The sequence below is a fragment of the Cebus imitator genome, unplaced genomic scaffold, assembly GCF_001604975.1.
Source record: "Cebus imitator isolate Cc_AM_T3 unplaced genomic scaffold, Cebus_imitator-1.0 Scaffold683, whole genome shotgun sequence".
NCBI classification, from domain to species: domain Eukaryota; kingdom Metazoa; phylum Chordata; class Mammalia; order Primates; family Cebidae; genus Cebus; species Cebus imitator.
Window position 1 is genome coordinate 523,889 of NW_016107998.1, and position 24,762 is coordinate 548,650.

General features: G+C 35.1%; 1 protein-coding gene across 4 annotated transcripts in view; it reads left to right on the plus strand.

The window, feature by feature from the left end:
- The window catches only part of GABRA1 (gamma-aminobutyric acid type A receptor subunit alpha1), a 56,593-nt gene that overhangs the window by 26,376 nt on the left and 5,455 nt on the right, over positions 1-24,762 (plus strand). For all 4 annotated transcript variants that reach the window (XM_017518524.1, XM_017518525.2, XM_037734912.1 and 1 more), the window contains exons 5-8: positions 1,784-2,004; positions 4,245-4,327; positions 11,422-11,565; positions 21,127-21,279. In XM_017518524.1, coding sequence (XP_017374013.1) covers positions 1,784-2,004; positions 4,245-4,327; positions 11,422-11,565; positions 21,127-21,279 — 601 coding nt within the window. The remainder of the gene's footprint in view (positions 1-1,783; positions 2,005-4,244; positions 4,328-11,421; positions 11,566-21,126; positions 21,280-24,762) is intronic.

A 24,762-nucleotide genomic window follows, 5' to 3' on the forward strand; every position in this document is an offset into this window, starting at 1 on the left:
TCATTTCTCTACTGTTAACCAATCTAAAGTTATTCAGTTGGATAGAAACTAGAGCTTTTATGGCTAAGTCCTGAGTAACAGAAAAATTAATCACATATTATATCCCTACCTCACAAGCTTGTCTGTCATCCAGAGAGGAAAACGTGCACACCCTGAGGTTGATCCATCCACCCTGTTTACCTAATAGGCATTGCCACATTATATCACTTGCTGATATAATCCAGCCTCCCTTCCCATTTCCCTCCTCATGGAAAATACTATTTTATGTCCATCCTACTCTTTCATGAGTTTTTCTTACAGTGCCCAAGCCTAAACAGTTCTCTTTTGCTGAATTTACCAAGCCCTTAAGAAATGTTTGTTGGTGAGTAAATTCCTTTCATGTATTTAGCACAGTGCCTTTCATCTGACACTTCCAGATGCAATTCCTAACCAACAAACAAGGTAACACGTCTTGTCTACAAAGACAGTCTGGCATCATAGTACACTTCCTTGTTTCTATCTCTATCAGCAATTAGTACTATATCTGGTGTATTATAATACATTCAATAATAATTGTTAATTACTTGATGAGTAAGGGCTCAGTAATGCCAAACAAGTGCTAGAGAACACACCTTCATTCAGTCTTTGCCCACTATTGCTTAAACTCTTAGAAGGAGACATGTAGTTAAGTTCACACTCAAAATTCCCAAACACAGACATTGTTTATTTTGTAGGTCCTAAAGATAATATGTATAAGATTTAAAAAACTGCTTTGTGATATAACAGGGCTTAGGAAAATGTAGCATGATGCTTTCAAGTTAGTCTTCCTTCTGGTTTGGAGTATGCTAAGATTAATGGAGAATGTGGTAATCTCTACTTCAAACCATTGAGCTCCAAATTTAGTGCCAGTGTAGCAAGTACTGCACGAAAGATGGATATTACCCTTTTCAATTTTAGGAGCTGGTAAGTCACATTGCTTGTTTTCAGATTAGCAGATGTTTGTCTCTGGGATTGCCATAAGGAATGCTGTGCTTATTCAAATAAATAGATTCCTTGACTGTGAATGATGATGAGCTTCGAACATTTCTCATGTGGCTTATACACATGTACAATCACAAACACATACACACACACACCAGCACACTCTGCATTCTTTCTTGTTCTTTTTCTTTTTGAAAAAAGATCCAAATTACCAGTAGAAGCAGAGTCTTTGTGTTCATAATCTTCTTTAATGTGTAGGAGAATTGAAAATCTATATACATTATCTGTGAAAAAAAAAAGTTTATTTAGCAAAAAAAGAAGATGGAATTTTTACGCCCATATTGGCATCATAATTTACTTGGGTGTGGGCATGAGGTTTTCAGAGACCATGAGAGGGCCCCCAAAACATTATGCTTTATCTTTGTGGCTGGAATTGTCTAATTTAGACATTTCTTTCTGGGCATAATACCTTCTAACATGAGTTTGTTTTAAAATTGTGATATATTCTATTTCTTCTAGTGCTGCTGTGATAGGGTGGAGGTGGGGTGTTACTTTCCTTTTGCATATCTGAGCAGATAATTGGAAAAATTTTTCTGACCAAAAATTATGTCAGGCATTTTAGGTATTTTTTAAAACATAATTTCACCAACCAGTGATTCACCTGACATCAACATGTATATGCTATCACACGTTTACTTCTAAAAACATCACCTAGCTAACATGATACTTCCAAAACTGCAAAAATTATGCACTGTCTGTGTTAGATATTTGCATTGCAAAATACAGCACAGTGAACTCTTCGTCATTTTCCAAAATTACCTAGGAATATACGATAGATGTATTTTTCCGTCAAAGCTGGAAGGATGAAAGGTTAAAATTTAAAGGACCCATGACAGTCCTACGGTTAAATAACCTAATGGCAAGTAAAATCTGGACTCCGGACACGTTTTTTCACAATGGAAAGAAGTCAGTGGCACACAACATGACCATGCCCAATAAACTCCTGCGAATCACAGAGGATGGCACCTTGCTGTACACCATGAGGTAAGGATGGCTGCACTGCCATTCATGAATGTTTCTGTACTTCATTCCCTTCCATTTGTAGGCAGTCATCAGGCTTATGAGCCATGGTGGAACATTGCTTCCTTGTTTTTCAACCTTAATAATCTTAAACATCTCTCCAACCCATTCTAATTCCCTCAATCAAGGATGAATTAGTATTTATGCAAGTCTTTATGTGCTTACATTTAGTTTTATTCTTAAATAATTTTATGTAGCCAGGTGGATTCAATATAAGGAACTTCCTCTTTCTACTATAAAACTCATATATTCCTGCATCCCAGTAAGATCTAGATTAAATTTCTAGAAGCTGTCTAAGATGTATATCTGCAACGTTTCTACTAAAAATGAAGTAATAAAAGACAGAAAATATGGATAGTTACAAAATTTATAAATCACAGATTCATGTAGACATTGGTATTTGAAGAGGTATTTGAATTCACAGTGGCACTGATGGTTAGAATGAGAATATAGATACTCTTAATTTTGCTCAAACTAAAGACTATGTATACATTTCTGTTTTATAAACATTTTCCCATCTTTAAGATTGCTACAGAGATTAACATCTATTAGGTGCTCAATACCTTATGACAGAATGAAAGAAATATGAATCAAATAAGGTTTTTGAATTTTATAAAGAAAAAAAGAGATGTTTATTCCTCATTTATGAGAAATTAAGAATTGTTCCAAACTCATTCTTGAGAGCAGCAGTAATTTATTCCCAGACAACTTGTTAGATATAAGTTTTTTACATTTGATCAACACTTTGTAATTCAGATTTTTTTCACTTATTTCTTCAGTACAAAAAGGTAATAAAGGCAAAAATCATCAATTTAGTGGATTGTATGCAAACACAGTAATATTTTGCCTTTGAAGAAAGCTGTCAGAATGCCTAGCTTTTCAAACATAAACATCCAAAAGAAAAAATGCCTCAAAAGACACTTTATATATTGAGGCAGCTAATTAAAATGTCATAGGACTTACTTAAAAAAATCTAAAAGATAGAAATAGAGAACTAATGAACACATGTGTTGAGAATTTTCTAGATTATCTAAACAGGACCTATTTGTATTTGAAATGTTCTCCCCTGATGAAGCACCATACACTTGGCTTTGAGCCTAAATCCAGTATTCATTCCTCGTAGAAGGCAATTTTCTGAGGAGAGATTTGCATATCCTAAGTAGTTTATTGATTAATGTTTTCTCATGTATGCAATGTTCTTCATCATTATCTAGCCTATATCTTTCATCTCCTAAAATTTTCCTTTGCTAATGTGTTTTTACTTTCTTCAATCATTTAAGAATGCAATTTAATCATTAATTTACACTTTGTATATTTGCTTTAGTTGGTATTCTAGTCACTTAGTGATTTATTGGCTATAAATCAATCTTACCACATTTCTTGAGCTTATTAATAATATGGGTAAATATACTTGCTAAAAATCATATGAAGGACATAAATATAAATTTCCTTATACTTCTACAAACTGAAAGCAAATATATTTCAGTGAACTTTTTTCTTAGCAGTCAAAAAAAAAAAAAAACAAAAACAAACAAACGAACAAAAACAAGAATAGATTTCACACCCGTATAACATCCTGGGGACTAGAGAGAAGCACAGCAGAGTCCTAGCTTCATTAGATGGTGAGTTTGTAACTAAAATCAACTGGTTGGCAAGTAGTGAGATCCTAGATGGAGATGTCACATTAATCGTAATTTCTCAAAGCCTGAGGGCACATTCCCCTTTACCTTTGCCTTCCTTCTTTTATGCATTTGGTGCTATTTTAGGGAAGAAGGCAGAGAGAGATGCACTTACAGCAGGAGAAATTATCTTCTCCTCCGTGCTATCCATGTCTTCCTTTCAACCAAGGATAAGCTAGTATTTATGCAACTGTTTATTTGTTTACATCTAGTTTTATGTCAAAAAATTTGCTGTAGCTGGATGGATTAGTTAACAGTTGCTTTGGAAAATATTAACAAGGCTTGTCCATTGTACAATATCAGGAGTTGCCTATCTTCTTAAAGCAAAGAAACAAAAGGATAGAATCCACTCATTATTGCAAATATGTATTTTTAGATCATTGGATTATTAACAGCTCAGCATAACTCTGCAATTTACACCTGCTTTGTTAATATATTTGCTTCAGCTAATAACATTCCACTTGTAATTATCAAGAAGTATGTAATTTATATGGCTCTTGTTTGTATTCTATGTATTCCCTTAAGGCTGACAGTGAGAGCTGAATGTCCAATGCATTTGGAGGACTTTCCTATGGATGCCCATGCTTGCCCACTAAAATTTGGAAGCTGTGAGTAAATTTATATTAATTTTTCTTCATTGTAAGTCATTAATCAAGAGATCTCTAACTAGTTATATCTGTGAGAAAAACACATATAAGAGAATCAAGAAAATTTAAAGAGTAATATGCTACATGGGCTTTCCATAAGTAGTGTTCCTTGACTTTACTTTTTAATGTGGCTTCGGGAGACAGGTTATTTTCTATCTACTGAACTAGAAAGCACGAATTAAACTAGTTAGTGAAATAATTCTATTTATAGTGCAGTTGTGTTTATAGAAAAAGAAGTGAAGTATGGATGCTTCTACCTCATGATTATATTTTTCTCTCAATTAATGGAGATCATTGTGTCAATTTTATATCTTTACTGACACTTCTTTGATCTTAAAAATCATTATAAGTTTGTTTACCAAATTCAAATGTTGGTAGGTGGCAAAGGGCAATGAGTGTTTCTTAATAATGAAGCTTACACCTACCTGATGTTGCAAAAAACACAAATACCCCAATTATAGTCTTAAAAAACTACCTGATATATCTGTATACCTCATGACATTCATGTATATATGCATTAGTGCTCTTGAAAGTATCCTAGATAAATGCCCTTTATAATAACTTTCTGGGTTTCAGCTGTTTGAAAATATTCAGAAACACCTTGGGGGAGCCAAGAGAAAATGGCTGTGAGAGTCAGGTTCTCCGATCTTTTTCTTTACCCTTCTGCTTTCGACTGGTTTACATGCAGGGAGTGAGTGGGAATAATGTATTCTTGGTTTTCTGCAGGGGAGTTATGTACAAGGACTGAGTCAACTCCTGGACTACCTAACTGATTTTCTGTTCTCACTAGACAGGCAGTCTAAATGATTATTTTGGTGAAGATATGATTCATAGAAGAATAACAGTGATAGTGTAGGAAGACAGAAAGTAAAGAAAATAGCAAAGGGCCTTCGGGCTCCTAGCAGCATCAGTCCTGGAGAGAAAATTTTATTTATAAATCCCATTTTGTACTGAAACTCAAAGATAAACTATTTCAAAAACTATAGCCTTAACTGGCATTTGGTGATAACTCCCTTCTCCCTGCTTTTTCCCCAATTTAATATACATTCTTTAATATGAACTATTATGTTTCCTCCTGAATAACAGATCCATTTTTAATAATGATATATGTATTATTTGTTACTTGCATGTCAGACAGTATATTAAATATTTGTACATTGATAAGTTCATTTAAACCACAATATAACCTTAGAGATAGGAAGATTATACATCAAATCATAGTTTGCCTGGGACAGTACTGGTTTATGCTTAATATACTGGTGTTATTATTATTATTATTATTGAGATGGAGTTTCCCTCTTGTTGCCCAGGCTGGAGTGCAATGGCGTGATCTCGGCTCACCACAACCTCTGCCTCCTGGATTCAAGTAATTCTCCTGCCTCAGTCTCCCGAGTAGCTGGGATTATAGGCATGTGCCACCACAACCAGCTTATTTTGTACTTTTAGTAGAGACAGGATTTCTCTATGTTGATCAAGCTGGTCTCGAACTCCTGACCTCAGTTGATCCACCTGCCTTGGCCTCCCAAAGTGCTGGGATTACAGGCATAAGCCATTGTGCCCAGCCTCGTATAATTTTTTTTTTTTAAGAGACAAGGTCTTGCTCTGTTTCTATCACTGTAGTGCAGTAGCACATTCATGGCTCACTGCAGGCTTGACCTCCTGGGCTCAAGAAATCCATCTGCTTTAGGCTCCTGAGTCCCTAGTACTACAGACATGTACCACCATGCCTGACTTATTTGTAACTTTTTTGTATGGTTGTTGTAGAGACAGGGTCCAGCTATGTTGCCCACTCTGTCTCATGTATCTGGTCTCAAGCAAACTGTCCACCTTGGCCTCCCTAATTGCTGGGAGTATAGGCATAAGCTACAGTGCCTGGCCTGGTATAAATACTAATAACCCCCCTTTTATCTTAAAAATGTCCTAATTTGAAAAATGAAAGACATATTTTTAAAAATTAGTCAGGAATGCTTTCAGCAGTGAGAATAGCTGAAAAAAGGAAAGTTTATCATTTTATATAAGATGTGTGAAAGTGTTGATAGATTTCTGATTAGTTCAGTATCTTAAAAACTCTTAAGATGTCTTTAGATTTTCTTTCTTATCACAAGATGGCTGCTCTAACTCCAACCATTGCATCTCCAATCACAATAAAAGGCAATAGTAAAAGAAAGGAGTAGTATATAATAAACATAAAAGCTTTCCCTAAAATCCTAATAGAAATCTACTCACACATCTCATTAATCAAACATATCTCACACTGCCAATGATATTTGCAAAGAAGGCTGGAGGTAAATATTTGTCAACCTGAAGAATACTGGAGGTATTTTAAGAAGAGGTAAATGTATAGTGAGTAGAAAACAGTGTCTCATATAAGAAAATTGAAGCTAAAGAAAAATAAGCAAGCTGTTTTCCACCTCAGAGCCATATGCTCTTTTCTCTGCCTGGATTACCCTTCCCTTGGTTCTTAGCATGGCTGGCTTCTTCTATCTCTGCACATGTCAGCATAAATATCACCTCCCAGGGCCTTCCCTGATGATCTTATCGAAATTTGCTTACAGTCCCACCAGTCTTGTTGATCACAATGCACATTTATTTTATACCATTTATCACAGCAATAATGATTCATTTTATTTATTGGTTAACTTTTTTATTGTGTGGAAACTGTAACCTCATGAGAGAAGGACATATTTTGTCCAGCATTTCCTAGCACAAAGACTAATACAATGTAGGTTCTCAATAAATATTTATTGAATGGATAAAGGTTACAAGACTCAGGATTTAAATGCCTCTTCACTATATAAGCTCCAGAAAAGAGGGTTTAAGACCTTCAGGAAATGAAACAGAACAGACTAGGCGTTGGATTTCAGGCTCTGATGGTCATGCTTAGTGGAAGAAAACAGCATGGCTTATTACCACTGACTGGCACTGGCATGAGAAGAGGCTGGGGCAATCCATTTGTAGTCAAGTCATTTCTCTGACCTGGTCTGATTAGCATATTTCAAAGGTCAAGAAACTGAGGCAAGAGTAGGCTAAACATATTTTGACTCATTTTTTGAAGTAAACATCTTGCCAAAATATCAGAAAAAAGAATAGGCATGAGGAGTTTTCAATAATTTAGTGGAACAGTGTGTAATAAATGTTTATGAATATTCTGAACCAACCTGATTCATATGGTGATAAAATCTAAAAAGTTGAGAAGCAGTTTTCCTTACCATTCTCTATTAGAGTCTGCTTTTAAAGGCTAACTTAAACTTTTTGCTGGTTATGGATAAATCTCTCTTTATAAGGCCAGCTAACCCGAGGACAATGTGCATAATATAGCTGTCATCATTTCACTGCTTTTGAGAAATACACCAAATAAGGCTTTGAGTCCAAAAAAAAGGAGATTTGAGTTATGGATTCTGACATAAAGACCTAGACAAAAGCTGAATCTAGCAAGGCCTTAATATATGATTGTTTCTTGACTAATTATCAAAAACAAAGCATTGTAAACACAGAGAGAGGAATAGGTCAAAATTTGAATGAATTCTGAACAATACGCAACTTTAGAAATCATTTAGTTCACGTGGCTCATACAAATGGAAACACACAGACTCATAAAAGTGAAATGATAGTGTCAATCAGAAGATCTCTGATACTAAATAATATCCATTCCCAGTGTTTACCACCACAAAGTTCTTTCATAACACCAACCAAAACCTTGTTGTCTTTTTGAATTTTATTAATTAATTTTTTTGAGACATGGTCTCACTCTGTTGCCCAGGCTAGAGTGCAGTGGCACAATCATGGCTTATGGCTAGCTTGAACTCTTGGGTTCAAGTAATCCTTACACTTCAGCCTCCTGAGTACCTGGGGTTACAGGCGCATGCCACCACACGTGGCTAATTTTTGAAGAAATTTTTGTAGAGACAGAGTTTTGCCATTTTTCCCACACTGGTCTTGAACTCCTAGGCTCTATAAGTCTGCCCGTGTCAGCCTTACAAAGTGCTGTGACTACAGAAATGAGCCACCGTGTCTGGCCACCTTGTTGTCTTATTTTTAAAACTTTTCTGGGGTAATATAATTTATTTGAAATTATAACTTAAAATTTTTGACTAATTAGCTGAAGAATCTTTTTAACCTCGCTTTTCTTAGGCTAATGTCTCCAATCAAATATGTTTTCATAGGAACTACTTTCTGGTTACTAAAATTTAAGGAAACAGTAGGATATATCATCTTTGCTAAGACCTTAAGTATATCTGTATTCTCCATCTTAAAATTCCAACTTGCATCATGTGAATCTACCCTTCATTTTGGAAGATTTCCACGGAGAGACATGGATAATGAGTCATCTGCACCTTCACAATGATGTCATGTTTGTAGTAGATGGTCTACACATTTTCATATGCAACGATGCATCTATGAAACTGCAAGAAATGAGACACCAAAATTATATAAAATGGAAAGTCAGTGGTAACACATTTTTCCCCCTCTACAACTCTGTTAGCAGTCCAGTAACAACACGTGACAAAGGATAAAAAGACAGGGTGCAGACACTGTTGCTAACAGCAGTGCAATATACAAGCAAGGGTTTTAGTTTGTTGTGAAATGACACAAGATTTAGACCTGGTTTCATCGCTAATTGCATGACCACCAAGTATTTTTGCTTAGCTTATGAGAATCTATCTAATTTTCAGTTTTGCCTAGAAAAATGCTCATAAACCACAATAAAGTCAAATGAATAGTATCCTAATTTTTTATCTCGGTTTTCCCAGAAATTAGTGATGGGCCCTTAAGTCGTTTTTTGCCTCAGTTTACCATCTGTAAAATGCAATTAGACTCTATGCCTTTTGAGGCATTTGCAAACTGATCATTTAATCATTCCATGTTACCATAAACTCATTATGTCTTCTTAGATAAGACATTTTCATTAAAAAAATAATATTTTATCATATTTTTAAAAATTCCTGAATGTGGTTCTCTACAAATTGCAAACGATAGGGTCCTTCTCAAACTACTGTGCTCTGTCTTCTTCTAAGAGGTTTTCTTTTTTTTGAGATGGAGTCTTGCTTGCTCTGTTGCCCAGGCTGCAGTGCAGTGGCACGATCTCAGCTCACTGCGGTGTCCACCTCCCTGGTTCAAGCGATTCTCCTGCCTCAGCCTCCTGAGTAGCTGGGACTACAGGTGTGTACCACCATGCCTGACTAATTTTTGTATTTTTAGTACAGACGGGATTTCACCATATTGACCAGGCTGGTCTTGAACTCCTGACCTCGTAATCCACCCACCTCAGCACCCAAAGTGCTGGGATTACAGGTGTGAGCCACCACACCCAGCCATTCTAAGAGATTTTTAAATTACATTTTACAGCCCTTCTAATAGACACAGTACTCCTAATATATACATTGCTGAAATGCTTTCATTTTTTAAGACTATGAGGATAACCACAATTAAAAAGGAAAAACAAAGATAAATTCAAAATTACCAATTTTTTACTTTTACATGTCTCATGAACCACTAAATTAAGTTTTAGCTCATTCTCTTAAACTTATAGAAAATTTTGTTTTTTAAAACCATCTGATTATAAGCCGACGCAGAAATGATACTGAAACTTGCAGGCTACCCTTGTAAAATCAGGGAACATTGGCTACATTTTTCTGCATCACTCACCTCCGTGAAAAGTAATCACTTTAGAAGCTTTGTTTTAGGGACTGAGAGTCATGGCTCACATCTTTTTTCATGCAGCCTCATTTTCATGTAAAAAAGCAATTGTAGTTTTACACCTCATAATATTTTATCTGGGGCAAATGTGTACTGGACACCACACAAACTCCTGGTCATTTGAGTGAGGATTGGGCCAAACAGAGATGCATTATGACGTTTATGGGCCTTAAACATTTTTGTCTTCGGAGGCCATTCCTCCAAGGAGAAAATTAAAATTATTTTATGACTATGTTGCTACTACAAAGATGAATATAATCCAGATTAGATTATATTCACCTTATCTTTTGATTTCAAAAAACCTTGCATATTTTTGTGGCCTCCTAAAAGCATTGAGGACCTTTGGCCCTGCAACAAATGTGCCTAATGGAGAAGTTGGCTGTTGGCCAATGAGTCAAGCTCTTATCATAGGCCAACTTTTGCTGTGATTCTTTCCCCTCAAAAACACTGGAAACAGCTTGCTTTTTCTATTGTGATATTTTCTTAAATTTTTAACCTCATTCTGCATCTAAACAGAGGAGAGTATGTACTGTTATTTCAACCTATGTGAAGTGGGTGTTATAGGACTATAAATCATAAAAGCAATGGAATTCCTTCTCCTCTTTCTCTCTCAGGCTACACACTCTCCTCCTCCAACCTGTGGAAATTATCTATAAGAATTATGACTTAATCTGTCATTAGGAGATGGCCAAGTTCAAAGTGACATGCCAAATGAAAATGATTGAGATGAAGAGCTATAGAATTTAGCTCATCATCATGGAAAATATCCACAAGAAGGATAATCAATAACAGAGGAGAGTAAACTCAGACATGCTAATATCCCCAGCATAATATTTTGTCCTTTGTGGGTGCTTATAAACATTTGCTGGAAGAAAGAATAAATGACTTAAAAAATAGAAAATGTCACTTTGGGAGGCCAAGGCGGGTGGATCACGAGGTCAAGAGGTCAAGACCATCCTGGTCAACATGGGGAAACCCTGTCTCTACTAAAAATACAAAAAATTAGCTGGGCATGGTGATGTGTGCCTGTAATCCCAGCTACTCAGGAGGCTGAGGCAGGAGAATTGCCAGAATAGCCTGAACCCAAGAGGCTGAGGTTGCGGTGAGCTGAGATTGCACCATTGCACTCCAGCCTGGGTAACAAGAGCGAAACTCCATCTCAAAAAAAAAAAAAAAAAATAGAAAATGTGTTTTAATTTTCCTAAATTCCTAAATTAAGGGATGTGCATTCTGCTTTCTTAGCCTGCCCTCTGGAACCATGATATAGAACATATGAAGCTGATAGAAGGTATCGACTAAATAAGGGAAGTGAAGTAGTAAAATATATGGATAATTTTCTACTGTTTCCATCCTTTTAGATGCTTATACAAGAGCAGAAGTTGTTTATGAATGGACCAGAGAGCCAGCACGCTCAGTGGTTGTAGCAGAAGACGGATCACGTCTAAACCAGTATGATCTTCTTGGACAAACAGTAGACTCTGGAATTGTCCAGTCAAGCACAGGTAAGTGCCATTTTGTTACTTCAAACATGGAGGAAGAAATGGAAAAGTATTTTTTGAGAACTCCATGAGTCCTTCAGGAATATGAGTCTAAGAAAGAGAACATTTCACTAAACTGGGCATCAGTTGAGCTGGGAACTAATGTGAACTCAGTAGACCTGTGACCTTGGACATGTCATTTAATGCCTCTCGGCCTCTGTTTTTGTTTTTTGTTTGCAAATTGAGAAACTGGTTCTATGTGATCACTGTAGCACAGCAGGTAGCTTTGTGAACTCTTAGAGATGGACATCTGAGTTAAATCCTTACTCCCAGACCTCATCAGTTGTTTGTAGTTCCCCCGTAGGGTGATTGGAAGAAATACATTAAATTCATAAAGAGTACTTATCATGATTCCTGACACATTAAAAGCTTTTCATAAATAACTATTATTATATACACTAGGCTACGTTTATTACCATAAGTTAATGAATTTTGCTGAATTTGTAGTAGTGATTATTATATGTGGGGCATCAAAAAACCAATTCCTTCTACAAATTCATTTCTGTCTCTACCCAAGCATTTTCCACACCTAAAGCTAAAGCTGAGAGAGACATGACCATATCATTGATCACTCCATGTTGGAATTAAAAGTAGGTAGCATGCCATCCATTTTAGTATACCGACTGATTTACTAATCCTATACTCAGAACTAGATCAGATACTCTGAAAAAGCTGGACCCACATCTTTAAAGTTGTTTCAAACCATAAGATAAAAGTTTTATTATTCAAGTATCCATTTTGTACTGTCTGAAATGTGATCATCGGACTAGATAATTATGGATAAACGTTGGACTGCAACAATTAGAAAACATATGCCCCACAAACCCCAATATTCTTTAAGGGTCAATTACTGAAAGCTTTAACAAGGATCAACAATTATTTTTATGAATGTCTTTCAAAATTTAAGTTGATCTTATTCACTGTTATTTGTGATTTCTAAGGAAACATGATTTTGCAATAAACAAGAAGAGTGGTGGTGTTTTTCTCAGAACAAACTTCTTCCTCAGATTTCAGGCTTTATAATGGGAACCTCACAAGCATAACACACTCAGATAATAGGTCAACCTCTCTTATTATGATTGTTGGATAAGTTCTGATTAATAGGATCTGTCTTTTGCTTGCTATGTTTATGTGTTTTATTTTTTTTAAAAATAGAGACTGTGTCTCTGTTTTTCTCTTATTTCAAATCCAAGTGGCATAGTGGAAAGGTCATAGGCTTTGTAGTGAGGAAGATGTGAATGCAAGTCCTGCTCCTGTCGCTTAGAAGCCTTGTGACTTTGAGCAAGTCTTTTGTTTATTTGGAAACTCTAGTCTTGCCTAAGGAGTGATAATCCTGTATTTTTGTATTAAAGATGAAATAATATAAAATATTGCAGAGTATTATATAGTAGATACTCAAAATGTTAAGTAATACCTATTACTGTAGTCCTGAAATATTCCAAAACATGAAAAATGCTCAAGATTTTTCCTTCTTATAACACAATATGTTGGAAAAGATACTAAAATAAGCTTTGTTTACTTTTTTTAAAACAACTTGAATGCCATTATTAAGCTGGGTATAATGGCAGACACTAAAGATTAAATGATAGACAAGCTCAGATTTTGCTGTCATGGAATTTGAAGTCTAAGAGAAATTGAACACATAAATAATAATTATCAAAATCAGTAGTAAGTGCTGTGATTAACATTTTAGTGATGGCAGAGACCACGTCTGTCTTCTGTACCTCTATTATTTTCTGTAGTAGCTGAGACATAGGAGGCATGGAACAAATATTTTGAATTAATAAATAAAAAAATGAATCCAGCCTAAGATGATCTAGGAGGGATTGTTGCAGAGGTTGAGTTTTCATTTTATTAGTCTGAATATATTAGGGGATAAATAATCACTGTTCTTGGCTCCAGGTGTACCAAATACTGCACACATAATTTTTCCTCAAGGAAGTCTCCATCTCTTTTTGTTAGAAAGGAAGTTGGAGAATATTAAGGAAACAATTCAAATGCCGTAGTATGCAGGCCACAGTGCAAATAAATATGAAGCCTCAAAGGTTGCTTAGAGAAGAGGATGTTCCTACTCTAGTTTTCTCTTTAACAACCTTAATCATGTCACTATAACCCTCTTTATGCCCAAGATCCCATATGTTCAAAATGAGAGGCTTAGTCAAAATAATGGAGGCCTTCTTCACCTTTGGCTTCCAAAGGTTTTAACCTACCTACATTCTGGATACTCAAAAAAAGAAAAAAAAAAAACCTGCAATCATTCAATAAAATGAGAGACAGTGGCCCAACCCATTGCCACATATGAGGGTAGACCTCATGGGTTGGGTCCATTAGAAGTAATCATTCTGTGCTAGAGCAGTAAGTTCACCTACATAAAATAAAAGCTTTTTCCTGTCACCACAAAGTGAATACTGGGGGGCAAGGAGAATAATGAGCGAATTCTCAAATGGGAGCTCAGTTTCATGTATGTTTCAACTCCACAATAACACACTGAATTATACTTCCTCTGGGTCCACTTTAGCTCACCAAGAATCCAAATTGATAGATTTCGGTAGAAAGAAACAGACCTTTGTGTAAGGTCTGCAATGCTGTATTTTACATCTCTTTGTGGAGCCCTGAAAACATCAAGATAAATGACCTTGAGTACAATTACCTCCCTGTTTCTACCGGTAGACTAGAGAATGATGGTGAGAGAGAATGCATACATTCAGAAGGTTGAAATAAACAGCAGCTTCTTCTATTTTAAAATTCTCCCTGGGGAGATAATTATTCAAATCCCCTTGGAAGTTTAGAAAGTGCTGTCCTACTTGCCTGCCACCAACACACATATGAAAACATAAACACACAATCATACTGACCTCTTTCAGGTAAAAATATTTTCTAAATCACTTCATTAATGTAAGAGGGGAAAAGATTGAAATCCTAACACAATATTTGAATTTCTAGTTCAGTACAAATGCATTAGAGGTACAGTTCCTTCCATGGAGTCTGCCATTAAATTTAGGGAAAGAATATTTAGTTAGAGTCTTACTTTTAAGTACATTTATTCACTTGGCAGAAAAATACCATTTGCAGAGTATGTGGCAGAGAAATAGGCAAATGGGAAGGATGATCCATTTGGTTTTCAAATCCAAAGTAAATCTTTATTATTCATTTGTTTATCCATGTATTCCTTAAATCGCTTGTTCACTTGCTGTATCTGACACTGTGATTGGGCTTGAAGAACAGAGATGAAAGACACATGACCCCTGCCCTTCAGAAGCTCTTAGTTGAGTGAGATAAATAGTTAACATGCACTGACACTGTTCTGTTCTTCACATCTGATACTCACAAAATCCTAGGATTCAGGTAATATTATTATCCCCATTTTACAGATGGGATATATGGGGGCCCAGAGAAGTTTAAACATTATTCCAAGGTCACACAGCTGGGAAGTGGCAGAGCTGGGATTTGAACCTGGGTTGCCGACCTGCAGGGTATGTACTCTTAACTACATGTCATACCAATAACAGGCAACAGAGACATGTAAGATGTGAAAACATAGTTGTTAAGAGTATGAACCCTGAGGTTATACCACAAGGGTTTAAATGTTGGTTTTACAAATTATTTACTGTGTGACTTTTGACGAGTTTTAAATTTTTGTGGTTATTTTTTGTTGTTGTTGTTTTTTTGGTATCTGTCTTTTTCATGAGCTATTGTAAGATGGAAATAAGAAAATGCATGTAAACTACCTAGAAGAGTATCTGGTTTGTAAAATGTATGTAATAAGTGTCCAATGTTACTATTAATAATAAGAGTAAGCTGGTGCATTGATTCATCCTATCATCTCAGCATTTGGGAGTCAGAGACAGGCAGTCACTTGAGCCCAGGTGTTGGAGAGCAGCCTGGGCAACATGGAGAAGCTCCATCTCTACAAAAAATATAAAAATTAGCTGAACATGGTGATACATGTCTGTAGTCCCAGCCACTTGGGAGGTTAAGGTGGAAGGATCACCTGAACCCAGAAAAGTAGAAGCTTCATTGAGCTGAGATTATGCCACTGCACTGCAACCTGGGTGACAGAGTGAGATCCTGCCTCAAAATAATAATAATAATAATAATAATAATAATATTAGTAAAGCCAGTATAAGGGAACTACATGATGGCATAGAGGAGGAAGAGGTCATTTCTACCTGATGTGTCAGGGATAGCATAACCCCTTGTCTCTTCTCACCCTCACCACATTATACTTTCTAAGTGATTTTTTAAGGAGAGCCCATGCAAAAGTTACTACAGTGATTTAAGGGCATAAAATATAACTTGTAAAGAAAAATAAAATAATTAAATTGATCATTAGGCATAATAATAATATCAGTGCCCAGAAAGCAATAATAATGTAATACCATGTAATGTTTTAAAAACACATACTGATGACTAAGTTCTCCATATTTACCTAAATAAATTTGATCTTAAGAAAATTTGGCTAGTTTGGTGAATAAGAAAGTTTCTTCTGAATGACTATTGTTAATCCTCTTTTTTTTTTTTTTTTTTTTTTGAGACGAACTCTGTTGCCCAGGCTGGGTGCAGTGGCAAGATCTCGGCTCACTGCAACCTCCACCTCCTGGGTTCAAGCAATTCTTTGCCTTAGCCTCTGCAGTAGCTGGGATTACAGGCACCCACCATCATGCCTGGCTAATTTTTTGTATATTTAGTGGTGATGGTGTTTCACCATCTTGGCCAGGCTGGTCTCGAACTCCTGACGTTGTGATCCACCCACCTTGGCCTTCCAAAGTGCTGGGATTACTGGCATGGGTCAGCACACCCAGCCAACTATTGCTAATCCTTAAAGGAGATGACTAAGAAACATCGTAGGATTCTCTTTTTTAGATTCAGAGTCCTCTCTGCATGAGTTGATGTACTGATGACTCTGAAGGGTGAAGATAATAAGAAAAGCAGCTATCTTCTTTGACTATGGAGTAACAATGGTGATCAACATTCATTCAAAGAGCCTAGGTGTTCCCATTTATAAAGCCTAGTACATGATTTCCAGAGAAATCATTATAACCATAGAACATAAGTGCTGGGGATGGGGGGAAAAGACTTTGTGGTCATTTGGTCAAACCATTTATATTTCAAATGAGGACATGGCCCCAGAGAGGCTAAATGATATAGAACTGTAATCAGTGCTCCCTTATCTCTATTTAGAATCTCTGAAGCAATTAAAAAATGTAACTACCACTTTCTCAATAACATTTTTGATAGAAAATTCCTTTTGCAATATTAGTATCTGTAGAAAACACCAAGTTTAGAATACTTGGAAGGAAAATGACAGTTTAACAAGCAACCAGTGTTCAACACAATTTTGTTGAATGACCAAGTGATTGATTCTATGAGCTAAAGAGAGAATACATGTCTGTGATTTTAATCTTTACACTGTAAATCTCCATAGAACTTGAATTTTTAAAAAGTACTTTCATGCATATTAATTTTATCCTCACATCATCTAGGAGACAGTTAAGTTAAATACTATTATATTAATTGGACAAATCATGAAATTAAAGCCAAATGAACCCAAGCAAGGTATTTACCTTCAAGTAACTAATATTTGAGAAAGCAAAGGTTGAAAGCCAGATCTAAACAAATCTTTAGCACTGTTCTGGAAAATTATATTAGTTTCTTTTCTTTCACTCTCCTTACTTTTGTATTGCAATATATCAGAAATATTGTCACATCTAATTTACAAGCTTCCTTCAGGGTTCAAGTTCAAGAATATTTGAATTAGAGTTCTCCTAGGCTGTTGAATTAGAGGAAAATAATTTGGCATGCTTAGTACATAAGCACTTGATGTCTAGACATATTATTCAGTCCAATTTAGGTGACTGGGTTTTTTGTTTTTGTTGTGTTTTTCTTTCATTTTAAAGCTATTACAACATAATTTTGACATTGTTGCCCTTTTCTTCCTTGTTTAAAAGTTTTGTGCCAACACTCTTAAAATTGTATTCATTTAGGAAAACATTTCAAAACATTGGAATTCCTTCTATTTCTTCCGTATTCTGTTGGGAAAAAGTTATTTGTAAAACAAATATAATGTTAAATAATAGCTCTTCAGATTGCCCAAAATTATATTCTTTTCAGGATCTTTGCAAAAATGTCATGTTGAGAACAACAAGAGATAATGGAATATATACAGACACTCATTTTTCTGACATTATATGAAGCTGGATTGTTCTTCTTTGAGCTGGTGACATTTTGCAGGCTGCAATGGAATGAATTGTTAGAAATAATAATCCATGTCCCAGAGATGGTGAAGTGTAGTATGGGTATGTCCACACAAGACTATATTTTAGCAGAGTTTTGGGAATATTGTTTTTCTACATTTTTCTCAAATTTGTATCACTTCTTTCTTTTCCAATGACCTTAAATATATCACTAGAGGAATACTCAGAAAATAATAAGAAATTAATCTGTTAGCATTTCATTTGTCCTTTAAAAGAAAGATGCTTGTTAACTTTGTTTTGATTGAGTGACCACAAGCCTCATGCATCCATTTTCATTATAGGAAGGTATTAAATACTGAGGATATGGCCAGTCATGCTACATAACCAAATAACTATTCTTCTCTTTAGTTAGTTTTCAGTTTGTTGGGAGGGATATGTGTAGTTAAATAACCAAAATGCAGAGTATGAGATTTTATCATAAATATAAGCAAGAGCTATAAAGTTGAACACAGTAAGTGTGCAGTAAAGGGCAGGTACTATTATCAATGGCAATTAATAATGAAAGCAGGCATAAGTGCATAGATAATTTTTTTGCTAAAGAAAACAGGATGTGTTATTCTACTAACATTTCTATGAATTCTTTTTTTTCCCGTTATGAATTCTTATTGAGGACAAGTGTGAAGAAATGGAGAAACAAACTAAAATTTAACATTTTAACATGATTAAATAATATCATCTAAATTAGAGCCATTATTCTTTATTGTTTCTATATTGTACTTCTGACTATTTTGTAGACAAGAAAACTAAGGATAAGAGAGTTCAAGTGAGTTGCCAAAGTCTACAAAGCAAGAAAATAGGAGATCTGGGTTTTGAAATCAAATTCATTTTCTTCCAAAGCTAATACATTATTCTATGGAACAATTATTTCTGTTCCACTGAGGACTTGATATTTGGGCTGGAACCAACCTATAGATGAGGAAAATATTCAGCTGCAGAAGATGTTAAGTAGAGTTTTTTGGGCCGAGATACTAAGATGTTGAAGTGTTTGGAGAGACAAGAGAATTCAGTGCCTATTAGAGCTATCTATGATATATATAGTCTTAAACACAGATTAGAAAGTTTGCTTGTTACTTTGTAGAACTGGAGTCAATTTATACTGTCACTCAAGGGAGGGGCAACTGTTTGCTACTGGCATCTAGTGAGTAGACTGCTAAACATTCTATAATGTGTAGGACAGCCACCTTCAATAAATGATCATCTGGTCAAAAATGTCAATAGTGTTGAGGCTGAGAAAGCCTAATGTTATTAATTGGACTCCATTGATGTGTTTTAAGTTAAAAAAAAAAAAGGTGGCAGAATCACACTTTAAAAAAAAAAAAAAGGTGAAAAATCACGCTGCATCAAAATTTAGGAAAAATTGGAGTTAGGATGTGACTAGAGCCAAACAAGAAACAAATAAGGCACAAAGGACTGGAGGCAAACAAGACATAATCTACGAAGGAAATGTACACGGTGACCATGAGATAAGAAGAGATAGAAGCAGCAATGATTCCCAAGTGAAATTTAAATTGTGGTGGTCAACTGACTCCTTCTTCTCTCTTTCCACAGCACTATCTAACAAATAAGGATTAATTCTAGGTTTTTAGCTTAAGTGAACAGACAGATGACAGTGCCATTTATTAAGAAAGGATCCCAGTGAAGAAGCAGAATTGCTGTGTGCTGGTCATTCTTCTGTGGAAAAAGTTAGCTGTGAGAGTTTTGAACAAATATAATTGGTGGTATCAGTGAAAAATCAGTATCTGTGGGATGCGATGTTGTCTAGTATGCATTTGGGAATACACCATAACAGTTATTTTGAAGATGTGGTCACTTACAGATGTAACTTTTTCAGCCATCTGGACATCTAGGTAAAGATGACACTACAAGCAGGGGTGAGATGAAGAACTCCTTGTTAGAGACAAGAGAAAGTAAGAAAAAGAGCTGAGGGCAGAATTATACCTCATTTTCTTTAGGAATCCTACCTTTACTTTGGAGAAAAATGAAGAGTAGTGTGAAAAATATAAAGAATTTAATAATTCATTGAAATAATAAGTGAGCAAAATAAATAAAAAATGAGATAAAAAATGAAAATAGAAATCAAGAGTTTGCTATAAATAAGGTAAGGACAGGCATTACTTAAAACTGTGAAGAAGGTGTGTAGTCAGCTCCAGCTCCAAGACTGAAAAAAGGGTTTTGGTTATCAAGATTAAGAGGTTCTGAACAGTGGTAGTCACATTATAGGGGCTGAGGTCTGAGGTACATAGGCTGAGATAAAAATGTTAGGTCAAGTAGGGAGAAGTTTGGAGAAGAAAAGAAGGAGAAAGGTGTGTTCTAAAGTGAATGACGCTTTCTTAGCCATAACACATCTGTTTCTCTCCTATCCATCCACAGATAGTTAACCCTATATTCTGAGTGAATAAGGCTAAACAATTCTAAAATTTTTAACTGAGAAAGTATAAAGCTAAAAGAAAAAATAAGACCACCCTGCAATTTGGATTGTGTGTCTACTGCTTCATACCTCTAACTGAAGTCAGAATTTGTAGTATTTAAGGACCATGGAGAGCACCTAACTAGCCCACTGTTTCCCAGACCAATCTAGGAATTGGGACAAACTCGAAAGCTGGTTATAAATACAGATTTTCCTGGCAATTCAAAGAAAAGTTTGTGAATCTAGGTGGGATCTGAAGAAATGTATTCTTCAAAAGTTTCCCAGGAAATCATGGAAAATAAATTTTGAGAAACAATAGATTCTAGCCCACTCTCCTTGTTTTGTAGATCAGGCCATGCTAAATTATTCATCTGAGGTCAAAGAGATACTTAATGCAGTGCTGTACCTAAAATTAAACTGTCCTGACGTACACACTAAAGTTTCTTCAGTAGATATTGTGGATCTGCTCCATAATGAACACACTGGAGATCTAATCTGTTTCTGACCCATTGGTGAATGTCACAGGGTTTAGCATATTACCTTCTCGGTCAATTTAAGGATTGAAAAGCAAATCCTTAAATATAAGCTCAGATTAGCTCCTTCAATATGTGATGTATTTGAATTAAGAGATGAGAATACCTTTAGAGACTCTGGCACCTCAGTCTCATCCTCAGAGTCATTTTTACTGTCTGTTAAGAATGTTTATTTTATTTTCTGGATAAAAACTTTCTTCTCCAAGAACTGGATGTCACATGGAGAAAGGATGTGTTTAACTCCCAGGTCTTTGGTACTCACAGTAAATCTCAGAGATAACTTTTTTCCAATTTCAAATTGCTCAAATTTCTTGTCTATTTTACTTCTCAGGAGAATATGTCGTTATGACCACTCATTTTCACTTGAAGAGAAAGATTGGCTACTTTGTTATTCAAACATACCTGCCATGCATAATGACAGTGATTCTCTCACAAGTCTCATTCTGGCTGAACAGAGAGTCTGTACCAGCAAGAACTGTCTTTGGTAAGTGCCAGTCAAGATACACACACAAGATAGAGGACAAGTGATGTCATATCTGTGGCATTTCAAAGAGAAATTAAAAAAATCATTATACACTCAAATATGAAGTTCATACAACAGAAAAGTTCAAGGAATTGCCACTCTTGTTATGGTATATTTTGAAAAAAACTTTATTTAAATAGCATGCTGTTTTAGTATATATAAATAGATGATATTAATGAACATTTGATTTGATATTTTAAGATAAAAATCAGGGACTCAGGCACAAAATGCATCATATTAAAAACACATGAATAAAAACCGAATACTTAAATAATATATTTAGAATACATAACATGAATCACTGCATTGCTTGAGAAGCATAGAAAATATCAGCAGAACTATTTATTTACATTCATAAAAAGCAGGGTTTCTTTAAGTAGGGAAACCTAATTAATGACCATCATGTCAGTATAGGAATACTTCACTTTACCTGATGTGTGCACTTCTGTGGAGTTACCTGCACTCACTTTTTTCTATTACGATATTTGTAATGACCTACATGTTTCAAGTTAAGAAACCTAATGGAGTATTGTTTAAAGGGTAAACAACTTTTTACTAATAGGAAAACTTCTTTCCTAATGTATTATTTTAGAGTGTGCATATAAAAAGGTATTTCCTGCCTATATCCTAGCATATTATCTCAACTGTATTCTTAAGGATGATAAAAATAAAAGATTCCACTACAAAACCTTCTAGACACAAAATACAGTGGCAAACTGAACATAGACCACCACTCTCCTTATGAAAATTGCATTGTGAAGCTTAAAATTGAGTAATCATAAAATCATAGATAATACTCATCAAATGCTTTTATACTAGGCACTATTCTATACAATTAGCCTGTATTATTTAACCGTAAAACAAATTCTATCTACTATGATTATTTCCATTTTATAAAAGTGAAAGCTAAGGAACAAGAGATTAAGCAATCTGCCCCTAGTCAGAAGCTATTAGATGGAGTCAGGACTAAGACCCTAGCATTTAGCTCTGGAGTCTGCTCGCCTAATGACAATGCCACATCATCATCTCTGAGCTATCCTGCTGCAATGAAAACAAATGAGATGGTAGTATTGTGGTCAACATCATTTGTAAATCACATATTTATTGGTGAAAGGCACAATTATCAAGGTTCATTCCACAAATATCAACTAGGTACCTGCTGTTTTTAAGAGGATAGGCTAAAGGATAAAAGCCTGAAGAAGCTTATAGTCTAAACTGAGGATTATTCATGTTCGGATATTCCTATCATATCATATTTCAATAATACGTAGGGTAGGAAAATTCAGTTATCTCAGAAAAGAAGGAAGGCTCTGCTACAAGTACCAGATACATGTATTTTCTTACCAGCTTGGCAATATGCTTCAAGATTGGCAAACACCTAGTCTTTGCTCTGATAACAACCTAAACATATAGCTAAATTAATATTCAAAATAATTGCAGATACAGACCAAAAGAGCAGTTCATTACATACTCATTCTTTCCCATTACCACATGTCAATATTAACTAGCAATGCAGTAACTAAAGACTAACTCTTGTTAAGATGCTTATCTCTGTATGAGTATGACTTTCTCGCTAGGAAATTAGAAGAAAATTAAACACAGGACATATTTATGTATTGTTTTATTTTATTTTTGTAGTATGAGTACACTATATTGAAAAAGGTTCTTTCAAAGGTAATTTTCCCCCTCCCACTCCAACAAATTGTACCCTTTTGATTTGAAAAGTCTTTACAGCATTTTAAATGGTACATAAATCAAAAAACATTGCTATTAACATTTTCAGCAATCTTATATCTCAGCTGATTCATGGCCTTTGGTGAACAGAACTATATGTCTGTAAACTCAATAAACTTAGTTGTGACAAGTATTTTTGTGTTTCAAGTTATTGTATGTTGCCAATATTTTAAGTTCACTGGAATCACAAATATAATTTTCTGAACTTTTAACCTTTTAACATTTGTGTTGTACACATGTGTCTATGCCTTTTAGTTTGTATTCAGCACATTTTTCTGAGCTCTGTGAGATGTCTAAGAGGATCGTGGAGATAAAAAAAAAAAGAAGAACAAAACAAATAAACAGAAGTTGTGCTTCATAACCATTTATTAAAAGACATCCAGAATGAAGCAAAGTCAAAGTTTATGTTATGCCTTAAAAGATCATATTCTTGGTTTTCCATGTTGTCTCTCATTTGGAGGCAATGTGGTCACTTAAATTTGCTGCCAAATACATCCAAGATTGAGATTCAGTCTTACCACCTACCAGCTGTATGGCATCGGCAAATTTACTTCCTTTTGTGGAGCTTCAGTTGTCTATAAAATAAGAGTATAAGGAAACGAAAGTAATGCTGTTTTTTAAAAAGTGAGACTAATAAAATAAAATACATACATTGTCAGGTTCGGTACTTGGAACTTCAAAGTTGTTCAACAAATCTGTGCTCTTTTCTCTTTTCCTATAACAAGAATTGTGTTTTCCTATGGCACAAATTGTATCTTTATGTTATTCTTCTAAACTGCTCTTAATTTATGGACACATTTGGTTTGAGAATACTCATTCCCAAACTACTTCTGACAGCTGCCTACATAAACCAAAATTTGAAAAAAATTGGAATGTATTATATTAGGGATTTATCAAAAAGGACTGAAGTTGTCAATTGTAATTAGTTTTGCCCTTATTATCAGGCTAAGTGCTAAACACTTCATTGCATTACTTTATTTAATATTCATAATAACCCTCTAAGTTAAACTTATTAAAATCAACTTACAAGAAAAAAAATTATAAACCCCAGAAGCTCAGGATTTTAAGGCAATTTTCTCAAGGTCATCCAGCAGTTATAGAATAGGAATTTGAAACTGGGTTGCCCTGGACTTTTAATTACCCTAATATTTTCCTAAGTTAATATTGACATGTAAATTCAGGAGACTGAATTTTGCTGCCAAATATATCCTCATGATAGTCTTGTAAGTGACTGGGCATTTAATCCTCATGACGGTCTTGTGAGTGGCTGGGCAAAAATGTCCTTCTCAGAGAATTTCAACAATAGTATAGACAGTGGAGAGAATGAAAGACAAGTCATCCCTTTTACAGATATTGGGACAGAGGTCCCTACAAGTTAAATCACTTAGCAGAGGCCATAGAGCTAGTAAGTGGTAGGGCTGAGACTAGTCATTGGAAGAGTTCAAAATTGTTTCTACAATATGTAGCCTGATCCACCCCGAATGGGTTACTGTGAACTGTTTTTTAAACATTTTCAAATAGTTTAAAGGGAACCTGACAGTATTATACTTTTGTACTGAGTACAGTGTATTACATATAGTAGGTTGACAGTGTTTGGTAAATGAACATTAGAGGATATCATCTCTCCCATACTAGCTTATATAATCATACAAGTAAGCTAAAATGGGCCAACTTGAAAACTTCTTTGAATAGAGGACATTTTAATCACTA